This window comes from Daktulosphaira vitifoliae, unplaced genomic scaffold, assembly GCF_025091365.1.
Source record: "Daktulosphaira vitifoliae isolate Bord-2020 unplaced genomic scaffold, ASM2509136v1 Scaffold_5, whole genome shotgun sequence".
Lineage (NCBI taxonomy): Eukaryota > Metazoa > Arthropoda > Insecta > Hemiptera > Phylloxeridae > Daktulosphaira > Daktulosphaira vitifoliae.
The window spans coordinates 19,080,498-19,095,972 of record NW_026099576.1 but is presented as its reverse complement, the minus strand read 5'-3'; the positions used below and the strand labels follow the sequence as shown (position 1 = coordinate 19,095,972).

Sequence of the window (15,475 nt, the reverse complement as noted above, 5' to 3'; positions counted from 1 at the left end):
CTAAAAACCAGTTTGGATTTATGCCTGGTAAGTCAACAATGGAGCCATTATTTCGTGTGAGGCTATTAATAGAAAAGTTTATCGAAAAGAAGAAAAAACTGTGTATGGTATTTATAGATTTGGAGAAAGCGTATGATAGAGTACCGAGTGGTTTTAAAGGGGGCATTAATGAGAAAACGAGTTCTGAAAAGGTACATTAATATAATAGAGAATATATATGGCACTTGTACTAGGGTAAAAAGTGTAGAAGGAGTAACAGAAGTTTTTCGGGTAAGAGTAAGAGTGCACCAAGGTTCTGCTTTAAGCCCTTATTTATTTTCTATAGTGACGGATGAAATTACTAGAGAAATACAAGGAGAGGTGCCGTGGTGTTTGTTGTTTGGTGACGATATAGTGTTAATAGGAAAAAATAGAGAGGAAATTAATCAAAGTCTAGAGGTGTGGAGATCAGTTCTTGAAGAAATGTGGAGGTCAGTGACAATAGGCGAGGTGGAAAGTTTTAAGTATTTAGGATCAGTTGTACAAAAAAATGGTGATATTGACGAGGATGTCAGACACAGGATTAAGTGAGGGTGGTTGAAGTGGAGAGAAATTCTATAAGACTGTAGTGAGATGAGCAATGATGTATGGTTCATAGTGATGGGCGGTTAACAAGAAAGTAGAGCTGAGTATGAGTGCAGCAGAGATGAGAATGCTTAGATTGATGAGTGGAATGACTAAAGAAGATAGGATAAGGAAAAAACATATAAGAGGGTGTATAGGTGTAGCATCAATGATGGATGAGATGAGAGAAAATAGACTTAAATGGTTTAGTCATGTTATGAAGAGAGAAGAATCGGAAGCTGTAAGAACAGTTATTGAAAGTTGAAGAAAGAAGAGGTAGAGGAAGACTAAAAGAGAGATGGAGGGATGCTATTGAATGTGATAGCTGATGTGAGAGATGGTCTCAAGTGGAAGTTTAGGATAAGGGTGGCCGACCCCAAGTAGTTGGAATTAAGGCGAGGAAAAAGAAGAAGAAGAAGACATATATATTTATAAGGAAAGATATTTTTTTTTAAAAATAGGTTTAAATTTATTAAAGTAACGAAACTTTTATAAAATTTAAAATAATTTTGGTATTTCTATTATAACTCTTTAACAATTTATATATCTTAAAGAAATTATATTTATATGAATAAATTGACACATTTATTAAAATAAACTGAAAATTCTGGCAACTTAAATCAACATCATTTAAAGCATAACCAATAAAAAGGTCAATTTTACTATTATTATTTTTGTTACATTAAAATATATACTAAGTTTTTTTTTATAAACTTATGCTTATAGTTTAGGCTTATTAAGGGGTTAGATTTTATTACAGCCCTCCTACTCTTACTTGCGGGTGAACGTTAGGAGTTTGAGCAACTTAAAAATCATATATAACAAAATACATTGAATATTTTCAAAATCCTAATTTATGTGCGTTTAAGTTAAATTTATTTATTAATGTTATTTTTGTCATGGTCAAATTTTTTTGATCTTTGGTAATAAGAATTTAGGGTACTTTACTTTTTAAATCTTAAATAAATCTCGAAAAATCATATTTCAGTAATTTTCGAACAATAAAAATCTGACTTCTTAATTTTAGTAAAAATGTTTTTAAAGTAAATTATGACTAACTAAAAACTATAAATACAAAATATTGAAAAACGTGATGGATTTTAGTAGATAGAATAAAGATTCTTCAATAAATTACAGTTTTCTGTAGTGTCTCAACATTATAACGAAGAGGCTTTATGTGATATTTTTTTTATTCGATACGAATTTAATAATGCAGATTTTAGTATCTCATGACACAATTAGGTTTTTTCTGAAACTATAATAGGCTTTTGTCCAAATCTATACAATATCTTTTTGAAACCAGATAAAATTATATACATAAACATTTTTAATGACCTGTTTTTAAGATGGTGCTTCAACAAGTTTTTTTTTTTTGAGTTTTGAATTATAGCAAAAATATTTGTTCACGTATGTTGAAATATTGGGAATTTGAATAATTAATAATAAAAGAAAAACTTTTTTTAATAATTTAAAGTAAAAAAAAATTGATAATAATACAAAAATCAGTAAAAACTAAAGATCGATGAGTCAATTAAAACTTTGAAAATTAGCAAACTGTTTTTTCTCTTCGTGATTTGCCTACAATTTTAGAAACTGGTTAACCGAAAAGTTTGTTTTTTTTTCGTTTTTATATTATAGTTTAAGTATAATAAACGTTCAAAAAATGTTCAGTGAAAAAATAGAAAAGGTCAAACGTCTTGTTTATTATAAATAGCGAATAATATGATATAGATTAATATATTATATAATTATTATTACAAATTTTAAGTATAATAGGTATATATTAATGTAATTAATTTATATTAATTTTATATGACCCAACTCTATGATTTTATCATGCTTAAACATCATGATCGTCGAATATTGTTACGTAGGACTTGACAGGTCAATGATCTTTGTGTTGTAATTATTTTATGGAGAAATAGAAAGCAATAATATAATTCTTTATGTAAACCTGTATCTGAATAAAATTTCACTAATAAAAATTCTTAATCACTAGTGATTGATCCTCTCGGATCTCTTCAAAATTAATTTTATTTTGTATATATAAATGCATTTTTAAGATGAAGTAACACTGAATACTAACCAAAATTTATTTTCAGTATTTACGTGTCATATTTTCAAATTAATTTACTATGAAAACTCTTAGAAAAATACTAGATACCTGTATTACTCTTAAAAAAAGTCGAACTCAAAGTTGAAAATGAATATAGTTTTTGAACTTTTAAAGTATGAAAATAATTTGACAAACTACATTGTTTATCATTTTTCAAAGTATTAATTACTTTGAAAGTTGGAATGAAATTTTATTTGATTAAAAAAAATTCGCCAGTCATGCTCTATTTTATTTAAAACATTAAATAATTCAAAATTAATTATGCTTTATCAAAAAATGTATTCGAGATTATTTAATTAGCGTATGAATTATTTTATAAGTGTAATAAAAATATTAATCTTTTAATTTGTGATAGTATGGTCGCTTTAGTGTTAATGTAAAATTATTTTTAGATCTTTTTTAATTACACTATTTCCTGGGATCTTGTGGAGGATAAATTCTTCCACTTGAAAGTAATTTAATATTGATAAATATAAAAGAAAGAAATACTATAGCAATGGGTTGAATAGGGAAAGAAAAGGGTGGTTTTTATTTAATATTTTTTACGGCTGTTCATTGGAACGAGGCGTTTTATTTTCAATCTTAAAACTTACCGAATATTATAAAATTTGTATAAAACTCGTCAGACTTAAGTAAACACTTCTCCGTTTAGATTGAGTTACAATTCCATTTTCAACAAATTTGCTTTAGTTGATTTGGGCATTATTATATTTTTTAAACATGACATCCGGATGATGAGCGTACTAACTCAATTTGTTTTAAAACGAAATTTCAATTTTAAATAAATAAAATCACTATATTACACAAGTCCATTATAAATATTTGTTACTTATACAATAGATATCATAAATTATTTTATTTTAGCATATAAAGGACACATTGTAATAATATATAAATATCTGACAGAAGCATGTTGTATATGTTTTTGGTGTCATTTTATTTAGTTAGTAAAAACCGTGTTCTTCATTTTATCTTCATTTCGCTTTTTTCCGTTCGGTCAGTCACTTTCCAGGAATCATCACGTGAGATAATTGTATGCTCTGTAAAATAAATTTAATTTCTCATTAAATACAAAAATAAAATTCGCATGGCTTAAACTTGTGAAGCAATACTAAAATGTTCAAAAAACAAGTATTATCAAATATTTAAGACACCCGTAGTTAATGAAGTATGCTCATTGGTTGCTATAGTAAAAAGCTGTCACTTTTATACTTAGAAACTTGGTTTTAGTACTCAATATGCTGGGATATATTTTTTTTTTGTCAGTTTCTGGTTATCTATCATAAGTAAGCATAAATGTAATAAAGAAAATTCAAGTACTAATATGTGTTTCACATGATTCTTAATCATAAAAATATAATTATTATTTTTTCTCTAATCTAAGTGAAAAATCAATAATGATCAGGTACAATTCCGTCTCTTGCTGAAATTTCAGCAATAATTTATCATTAATTTAATTAAGTTGTTTGAATGAAGATATTAGGATATTATTTATTTCAGTCTATTATTGTTTAAATATCCAACAGCTTAAGGTGCATTAGCAATACGAAATCCAGGTACTTATTATTTCTAGATAGTATTAACTCAGAGCGCCCAAAATTCTTGGCTAACGTCAGAAAATAGGGTTTCCACTAGTAATCGACAAAACGTGTTTTGAGCGATAAACTGAAAAATCACGATTGGCGTCGGAATGCTTTAAACGGAAACAAGTGAATGCACCACCGCAGAGAAGAGCACTACGTGTACGTTGGAAATTGACTTCATTCTATCTCTTTTCTTCTTTCCCCTCACTCGGAACTGTCGGTTGTCAACTTCTTTCGTATATAAACCACGTTAACGACTACAATAATAGACACATGAACGATCAGTAAATCGAATTCGCCACTAACTAGAAATGAAAATATTCTCTTTCTTAGAAACATTATTTGATCAAACTATATTTATTTATTTTTTACAACTATAAGAGTTAGTAAAAATATAATAAATTATATTTCATATAAATTTCAAGTTACTATTGTTCAGTTTCGAACAAAGTTTCGATAGAAATTGAAAAGATTAAGAAAAAAAATTAAAACAATAGATTTGTTATCTAAAAGGATAGAAAGAATAATAAGCTTTTGTAGATGATATCATTCTATAAGAGATTTTTCAACAAATTGAAAATTAAGCTTTTTTCTTTATATACGCCAAGTACGTACATTTGCCAATAAGATTTCTTAAATGTTTTATAGGTTTGTAATTTCGAGTCAAAGAATTATCTAATTAAAATTGAAATTTCTAGTAAAATAATTATTACTACTAAAAAACAACTCATACGATTAAACATTAATATATAGGATGTCTGTAATTTTTTTTTAATATCTGCCTCTATTTTATTACTGATAAAGTAACACATGGTACATAAATGTTTTACAGTCTACTGTAAATTGCATACTACAGCTGGGCCAATATCATTAAAGTAAGTGGCGTTGTTAATCAGCTATTTCATGACATACAAACTACTATAAAATAATTATAGTATTTTAGAAAATACCAAGCTTTAATTGAATCGTGTATAAAAAACCAATGAACACTAAAAGTAATATTTATTATTTCATATTTGTGTTACTTAAGTCTAAGGCAAAAAATTAATAAAAAATATTTTAGAATTGAAAAATTTTAGCAGATTTTTTTTTTCTATATCTAACGTTTTAATATTTTTTATATACANTTCATATTTGTGTTACTTAAGTCTAAGGCAAAAAATTAATAAAAAATATTTTAGAATTGAAAAATTTTAGCAGATTTTTTTTTCTATATCTAACGTTTTAATATTTTTTATATACAAAAAACGAGTGTGCAAGTGTATGTAATATGTGCCGTGTTTGCCGTCAACGGTGAGATAATGTATGCGAGAAACGAGTCGTATAATATTTTAATAATACGTAGTACACCGAGTGTATAAAAATCATTGGGGTCATAAAGCACAAAGTAGACATCCATGATGCATTTTTCATGTATTAGGTAAAAAACAAAAAAAAAAATAGTAAAATCTTTTATAACCTTCATACGGAATACAGATTACAAAATACAAAAATAGCATAAAAAATGCATATAATCACACTAGATATCTTGCGCATTGCAACGGCGGCGTGAATTAAGATGATTTTCTAAGAGAATATAAAGATTTATTGCTTGGTAAAAAGAGAGTGGAAACCACTGTTGTTAGCGAGCCAGCGACGGATCTACCCAAGCGTTTTCGTCACGAATACTTAAGCTTCTTAGTCTCGGCCATAGAAGAAAAATGCTCTTTGCGCTCGTTTTTTTTTTTTAATGGAAATTCTAATTCGATATCCTCATGAAAGAATAAAAAACGTGTATTTCCTATTGCTCTCAGATTTGACGGTGCTTTATTTATGCATGCACGTGGTAGAAAAAAAAAAGATAGATAATACGCCTCGTTAACGTATAATATTTTTAATATATACATGCTCCATGTATTCATTACGAACCGTACTACCATAATTCATTTTTAACAATCCCGGGCTTTAGTGTTGCCTCTATAAATCGTGTCTTTTAATCCTTTTAGGGCCATATTTTTCACCGTTAATAGCAAAAAGGGACGGAAAGAAGAACAGACTACCCTAAAGCTGTAAAAAATAGTACAACAAAAACATGAAAGAACACTTGTTAAATTATCTGTTAAGAAATAGTTTAGTAACTCGAGTTTCCTATATTGTGTTTCGTGTTTTCAATTATTATTGTCTGCCCTTTTTCCGAGAACTAATCGATATTGAATAAGAGTTCAAATTAACCTCCAACAATGGCATTGCTGTTGTTTCGCCTTATCATAATACAGAAAACAGTATTTGTGGTTTTTATACTTAAGTAAAAATATATTTTATTTAAAAGCTTAGCAAATATGTTAGAAATTTCCAATTGAAAAATTTCTTAATTGCAAATTTATTGAAATAAACTTATAAAATTGATAATAATATTTGCCATCAGTCATAATTAGTCTCTTAATTTACGTGTATCAAAAAAATTGAATGCATTTAGCTGTATAGAAATCCTAGAAACACGTATTTGATTATATGTTAAAATGTATAAATCATACAAAAATGATTGAATTTTTGTTTATTAATACTTTATGAAGTTATATACAAAATTATAGCGACTTATTAAGATTTAGCACATCTATTTTTAGAGAGAATTTACGATACTTTGTATGTTATTTTAGGTTAACCATAATAGTTTTATTAGTACTTAATAGAAAATAAGATCTAAATAAGGGTATTACTTTTATTTTGTATGTAATTGAGCAGATTAGAATTAACTATAAAATAAAAACTGCATAATAACATTATTTAGTCATATTTTATTATTTTTCGTGTTACTTTTTATGAAATAGAAAATACAATTAAATAATGCTATTAAATAGTTGTTATATTACAGGTGATTCGTCTCCATTATTTTAAATTAATATCGAACAAATTTGTTTGGTTTTTTTAATTTTAAATACTTTTTTGGTTCATATATTTTTTTAATGACAATATACATATTTAACAAGCTCATAAAATAGGAAATTATCAAATTAAAAAAATGCCTGATTCAACTTTTGGACCAGTATATTGGATTTAATTACAATTTAAAAATAAATACAAACAATGGAATGTTGGTGTGATACGAGTATGACTATTTTTAAGTTATTAACATTATTAGACCTGGGCCAAAAAAGACCGACAAATATTTGATAATATTTGTTTAAAAGTTAAAAACATGTAAAAATAAAATTTAGAAATAATTAAATAAAGAAAATAGTAAATTTAAAACTCTTAAATAAATATTTCTGGAAATTTTTCAAAAATTTTGCCAATATTAAATTTCCGAATATTTTATTGTACTATATCAGGTAGATCATAAAAAATGAAACCAAACAACCGTCAAGTTATTGGGTGTTAAGTGTCTTGAACTTTTCCAATGAATTGTAGTTGATGGTAATGGACAATAGTGAGGACCAGAAAATAAATCATTGTTACATTAGAGCTTGTGAGAAAAATTCTGGTCACGCGCACAGGTATTTGTGCCAATATTTAAAGTTCAACCATGACGGCGCTATGTCATCGCCAAGACGCTTTAAAAATTCCATCAGTATTCAAAGACCGACGAAGGTAGTGGACTGGTAGAAGGACCCGACCCTCTTTAAGAATGTATATATATATATATAGGCCTACGAAAATATCATGGAAACGAATAGGGCTGACGCACGTCGTATGGAAGTTACAAAAAAAGGATGTATATTTGTCCTTTGCATGTATTTTTTTTTTTTTTGTACATTGGCAAACCTCAGCAATGTCCAAAGACTTACTGGCGCATTTGGGATAATAAAAATTCAGTTTGCATAGTATCGCATCACAAAACTCGGTCGTGTCGCTCGTGTTCGTAATTCTGATTTATGGACGCGCCGAGGCGTCGGTGTAATGATGGTGAGGTAAAGAGATGAGAAAGGGGCGGTAAAACGATGGAGCGTTTTCGAATAACGCATATGAGGTTCGAAAGTTATTGTTAAACCTAATTTTATATGAACATCTCTTTTTCCATCCGCATAGTGTATGGTGAAACAATAACACTAACGCGACCTTTTCCGTTTCTCGGAGATAAATGATGATGATGATGGCAGTGGTGGGATTGTACAATGTAGTATAGAAAATAATACGGTACAGTTGACGTTAACAATACGTTAAAATTAAGCGGTCCGTAACGTAAACTGTGTCATAAACATTTCAGTTTTTAAATTTTATAACCGATTATTGCTATTTTTAAAAAATTGCGATTTCATCAAAAACAAACAGTTTTTCAGAACCGCCGACAAAAATCATTTAATTGAATACATTATACAGAGTGTTCAGTAAGTAGGTGAACGGGTTTCTTTTGTTATCATTGTTTGCAACAACTAACCAATTTCCTTACTTGCTAATCACGCTGTATAATGTATCTATTAGAATAACGATAATAATTATTTTTTCTATAAATTAATAGTTTATGTTAAAAAAATTCAAATTTCGTCAATCTTAGTAAGCTGACCAAGAGCTCTTTCATTCAAATATCATAGAAAAACATGATAAAAAAAATTACCACAAAATAATTGTAAAAAAAAAAAAAATGTAAGTTTACAATATTCAAAAATTTGACATTTTAATCTTACATACCGAGATCTTTTATTTGAATTGATTTTTCGATTTAATAAAAACAGTAATTTCTTGGGAAAATGTTTAAATTCTTAAGAAATTGTTTTTGTAGAAATAATGATTATTTAAGAGTATTACTTGTTTTATCAGAGCATGTTACACAGTGTCTAAATGAAAATGCTTATAACTTTTGATACGATTATCATTTTCTTGATATATTTTTTTCTAAATATTAATTGCCTAATTAGACTACGTTTAAATCATATTTTTTATTATTTATCAATAATAAAAAAAATATATTTTTTTCAAATTTTTGGGAATTGCCTTCTTTTAGCCTTTTTCTCACAAAAAATGTTGATGACTCGATAAAAATTTTAGGATAAGTATTCATTGAATTCCAAGCATTATAATACATAGAGCTAAGCTACAGTAGGTATGTAGTGAGGGGGTGCAGATGGTACTAGTGTACGTAAACTCTAATCGCGTTCCATCCCACTCTATGATTTAAAATGCTTACACCTCAATGAATATTTTTCCTAAAATTTTCGACCCATAAAGTGTTAAAAAATGTTGACAAAAATTTAGTTTTTATTTATTTTATTATTAATAATAAATAATAAAAACTCCGATTTTTAATTAAATATTTTTTATTTTTAGTGCACCATACATTGTGTTCAAGCGATACGAAATGATAAGTTGATACTTTTAGGAAAAAATTTAAGATTTAATTGTTATAAGAACATAATAATTCTTGCAAAGAAATATTCAAATGTTAAAGTGAAAATTTATAATTTTATTTTAACTATTTTACTAATTTTTACATTTTCCCTTTGTTAAATAGATTTTTCCATAAAATGAATAGAATTTAATGTAGATTCTTCAACGAGTTGGTGTAACCTATAAAACTTAGCTTCATAATATTTGCGTTAAATAAAAAAAAAATGACAATAATATTACAATCGATAACTTTTAACTTAGTTGTTGCTTACATAATGTTATGAGAAAATTTAGATAAGTTAAACAAATAACTTCTCTTTATTAATTTTAAAATAAATCATGTAAAGTTTACTAGTAAAAATTTTAACATTAACTAACAACTGAAAAGCAAAATAATTGTGTATTTATTTCTTATATTTGCATAAAAGAATCTTGTATTGACATTAAAACGAAAATTTTATACTTAAAATGAAATGAGACTGTCGTTTGTAACATTATATAAAAAAACCCAGCACAGTGGGGTCGCGGCATAGTGGGGATGTTGCATAGTTGGGTCCAGTATAGATTTAATCTGACAGTGATTAAAATCACTATCATAAGAAACGCTTCGATGCAAATCAGTAGATAGTGTTTAATTCTAAGAAATTGGTGGATAATTACAAAAGCTACATTATCTGCTAGTTTCTTATTAATACCCTGATTAAGATAAAGTATGTCGAATGAAAAAGGGATTATTAAAAAATATTATTTCTCATAAAAAAATTGTGTTGATTCGTACACTTTTCAATGAGTTATAGCATTATAAAGTTAAAAATGTAACCAACCCAACCCAACATCAACTCCTATTTCCTTAATTATATCCAGATTAGTAATTATTTTAATTATATATTATATAATTTTTATAATTAATTATTTTCAAATTATTATTGATTTTTAATATGTTAAAAGTAATCATTTTGAACCTACTTCTTTTTGTTCTTTAAAGTGAAAGTTTTAATAAAAAAAAAATGAATTTATTACCATAACTTTTAACTCAACTTGCAAGTTTGAAATAAATATTATTAAATAGAAAAAAATGAAATTGGTAGATTATTTCAAAAACAACAATAACACTTATTCCCTTAATTTTACCCCGATTTATAACTATAATATATGAATACATAATAATTACAGTAATTAAATTGAGTATGAAAGTGGTATTCAATAATATAATATTGTAATTTTTACGGAGATATTATAAAAATAAAAAGGAGTTGTATATTCATATACTTTTAATGCGTATACAAATTTAAAGGAATTTATGCAATACTTTTTAATAAAAAAATTTTGTTACTTATGAATAAATACACTAAACAAAAGGAACTTTCATCAGAAAAAAAATATACTTTTCTAAATAAACTTTTCGTGATGTTTTCAAATGTGCAATTAAACTTTTTCTATTACTTCTAAGTTTTAATATTATTACTTATTATTAAAAAATAAGTATTTACATATAAAAAAAAATAATTAAGAACAAAAAAAATTGTATTAAATTAATACTGATTTTGATTTTTAATATGTTAAAGGTAATCATTTTGAACCTATTTTTTATTGTCTTTTAAAGTGAAAGTTTTAATGAAAAATACCTTCTCAGCTTCGCATCGAAGCTAAAAAATGAATTTGTTACCATAACTTATAGTTCAACTTGCAAGTTTGAAATTGACATTATTAAATTGAAAAAAATGAAATTTTTAAGATTAATATGCAATCTGGAAATTTTATAATTACTAATTACAGTACATTTGTCAGAAAAATTCGATTTTTTTACATTTTTATCGTAATAGATAACTGAAATAGAAAGAATAGTAATCATATCCTAATAACTTTTGGTGTTTAAAAAAATTCTGCAATTGAAATATTCAGAACTTAATTAATTTTAATAATTTACTTTAATTAAATGAACCAATCAAACCAAAGTAGTTAAAAAGATTTACTCAATTGAGCATATTATCAAAAATATAATTATAATTGTAAAACTCCATCGTTAACTTCAGGTGAAACTAAAAATCATTTTTTTTTTAAATTTATGATTTATATAGCAAAATATTACTAAAAAATTTGGCATATTATAGACTGGTAGTAGCACACAGAAATAGAGTTAAAAAATTAATAAATTATAAAGTAAAATTATTTACTTTTGTAGTTGAATACTTTTATCATATCAAATTTAATTCGACAATAAATAATTTAAGAATATTAAAAATTAATGATTTTAATTGTTTGTATGGACAAATCTAGTTAAGCTACTTTTTATTTGAATAAGGAATATTTTTTTGATTTTTAAGAGTAATAACTTAAACTAATCATTAACTTAAATATCATAAACTTAAATGAATCATTTGACGTATCGTTGAAAAAAGTAGGTCTAGTGAGGGTTGGCAAAATAAATCGTAGCCAGAAAAAGAACCACATAGTAAAATAATATTAACATGAATATCAATTTCTTCTCACGAGGGGAGACTATAGTGATAAGATCCTTTATATTTATTGAAATTATTGAATCTAAATGAGATAAATATCAAATGATTTGAAAATTCTATTCTAACTCAAAAAAAAAATGCAAAATTTTAGAAGCCACAAACGGATTTGAACCTCGTACCCTAGGCGTTAAAGATCAAGGTGTTACCCATTCGGCAACTATTCGTTGATTTTTGTTGCATGATAAAATTGGCTATTTAAGCTAACTCAAATTTAAAAATTACTTTTTCGACTTTAAAAAAGTAAAAAATGTTAATAAGTATAATATCATATGTCTTATGAACTTTATTCTATGTCAATGAAATTATATAATATTCATGAAAGTCAGTTTATTCCCCTAATAAAATATTTTAAAATAAAATAAAATACAAAACCTAGAATTTTAATAAAAAATAGCATATTTTTAAATACGGTAGCCTTTTGCGCATAGAAGATAGGTCGTCGGGACAAATTTTTTTTTTTCATTTAATAGTACATAAAATAAGCTTTAATTTGATATATGTTTAAAGGACGCAGTATTTCCGGAACATTTTCAAAAGTTCAGTTGAAAAAGATCCATGTTTTTACAAATGATTTAACAGCAACAGATTTTTCAGCAGTAAATTTTCTTGTTATCATAAATATTATTAAGTATCAATGATAAAATAAATATAAAATTCAGTACAGACAATATAATTTAACACATCACCTTAATAACTATTTGTTTAAAATTTCATTAAATTAGACGACGTACAATTAGGGCAATAATTTAGACTTATGAAAAATTAAAAATAAGAATTTCTATTAGTGCACTAAAATCATATTTTAAATCCCCCCTGTGAGCAGAATAAGTGTTAGATTTTCAAAAAAAAATGATATCAAATGAAAGAAAATTACCTAAGGTTTCAATATAAAGAAATATTATTTTGATTAGTTAATATTTGAAAAAGTTATGGCAGTTTTAAGTACAAAAAACATCGTTATAAAAGGTGATTTTTATCGCAAATATTACATTTTTTTTATAATTTCGACAGCCATTTGCACATAGAAGATAAGGTGTCGGGACAAATTTTTTTTTTTCATTTTATAGTACATAAAAAAAGCTTTAATTTGATATATGTTTAAAGGACGCAGTATTTCCGGAACATTTTCAAAAGTTCAGTTGAAAAAGTTCTATTTTTTATACAATGTTTCAAAGTTTGAACCCCCCCTATATAAGGGGAAATTGTCTAATTTTAATAAAAAGTATGTCAAATGGAAGATGTACTTATAATGTATTTAGAAAAAAAAAAATTGTGCTGATACATGCATTTTTCGAAAAGTTATAGCATTTTTAAGTTGAAAATTAAAAATTGAAAATCGAAAATTTTAACACAAAAATAGTGTTTTTTTAACTACGGCAACCGTTTACATGCAGAAGATAAAGTGTCGGGACAAATTTTTTTTTTTCATTTTATAGTACATAAAATAAGCTTTAATTTGATATATGTTTAAAGGACGCAGTATTTCCGGAACATTTTCAAAAATTAAGTTGAAAAAGTTAGTTTTTGTAAAAAAGTTGCAATTTTAAATCCCCCCTCATGAGCAGGTTAAGTGTTAAATTGTCAAAAAAATTATATCAAATGAAAGGAAAATATCTAAGGTTTTAGTTTAAAAAAAAATTATGTTGATTTGTTGATTTTTGAAAAAGTTATGGAAGTTTTAAGAAAAAAAAGTGAAAAAAATGACAAAATTTGTCGATTTTTAAATTTGTAATTTTTTTGGATATTTCCCCCATTTGCGGGGAACGAGGGAAAATTTTTAAATTTTTAAGGGTAATGTCTTCAACTAGATACAATTTGTGATCTTTTGACGTATTGTTAAAAGAAATCGGTCCAGTGAGAGCTGAGAAAAAGTAGTGACAGACACAAAAAAAAAAAAATAAACACATCATGGTAAAATTAATACCTTCTCAGCTTCGCATCGAAGCTAAAAAGCTATTATCTAAAATAACTTTGTTCATGTAATCCATTACTGAAGTAGCAGTCTGTATAGAAATAACTCTAATGTAATTTGTTTAATCTTTTATGTAACAAAAACATAGGACAAAGAAATTAATTTGTTTAAATTACAACTGGAATTTTTATCAATCATGCCTTTAGATTTGATGAAATTATGAGTATCTAAAATGTAATTTGTGTTTAGACCTTCCATAAAATAGTTTGAGTACTAACAGTAGTAACTAGTTTTAGTGCCCAAAACGATAGTAATACAGTAACTCTAAAAGATTCCAAAATATGTTGTATTTTCAAAAAAAAACTGGGTCCTTAAAACCCAGAAAATTTCGTAAATTTGAACTATATTTTCTTCAACCAAACTTGAACTTAAATAATATTATATTAAAACGAAACAGATATCCTTAATGTTACATTGACAAATAACTCTTTATTTTATGAGTATTGATAGTATAATTTTTAAAATAAATATTTCTAAAAATGAGTATAATAAAAATGATTTAATTTTTTAAGTTTTAGCAAAAAGTGTCTTGCCTTGTGATTAAAAAATCCTACTATTTCTTGTAATAAATTCTTTCTGATTATTTGTCATCAGAATAAAAGATATTTGTATTTGTATCTAAGGTTAAACATTAGAATATCATCAACTATTGAAGTGTAATAAATTAAAACATTTATTCAAATCCTACATAGAAATGTACAGACTATTCAATAAGTAGGTAAACAGTTGTTACAAACAATGAGAAAAAAAGATACCCATTTCCTTACTTACTGAACACTCTATAAAATTTATGGAAGTATTAAGAATTTAACAATTATAAATATTCAAATTGCTTGGAGTGGGCGGAAAATCCATAAACGTTAAATAAAATAAAAAAAAAGTGGCGTTAGTTAAAAATTAAAAACTATTATTTATAACAATACAATTAGGACAGTTCTTGACAGCCTTGAACAAGTTCTTGTTTGCTATATTATCCTTCTACGCAATCGCTTTCTGATGACCGTATTTGATAAAACTCAAAAATAAACCATTATTTTATCAACAATACACTTGAGTTTAATGGGCTTTGGTATAATGGTTTTATACTTGTTCACCCTTAAGTTTTTTCGACAGTAAGACATTAAAACATTTTTTCGTGGTTAAAAAAAAAAAAATTGAATTCAAACATTTTACAGTTATATAGATAAACATATTTATTCAGTTCTCTGAATATATTGTAAGTTTCTGAAGAAACGAATAAAATGCAGACCTTATAATGTTTGGAAGAATCCTAAGGCGTTCTATTATAATTTAAATGTTTTAGGAAGGGAATACATAAAAAAGTTTGACGTTATTAATTAATAAAAAATATTTTAATGTAATGTTTATTAAATAATTGGTT

General features: G+C 25.8%; 1 protein-coding gene across 6 annotated transcripts in view; it reads right to left on the bottom strand.

Annotated features, from left to right (window-relative positions):
- The window catches only part of LOC126907618 (protein O-mannosyl-transferase TMTC1-like), a 323,473-nt gene that overhangs the window by 242,970 nt on the left and 65,028 nt on the right, over positions 1–15,475 (bottom strand). For 3 of the 6 annotated variants that reach the window (XM_050689026.1, XM_050689028.1, XM_050689027.1), the window contains exon 15: positions 3,702–3,759. In XM_050689026.1, coding sequence (XP_050544983.1) covers positions 3,721–3,759 — 39 coding nt within the window. In that variant the 3' untranslated portion in view covers positions 3,702–3,720. Of the gene's footprint in view, positions 1–3,494; positions 3,760–15,475 lie in introns of those variants that run through there. The other 3 variants (XM_050689024.1, XM_050689025.1, XM_050689023.1) reach the window with 3 other exon arrangements.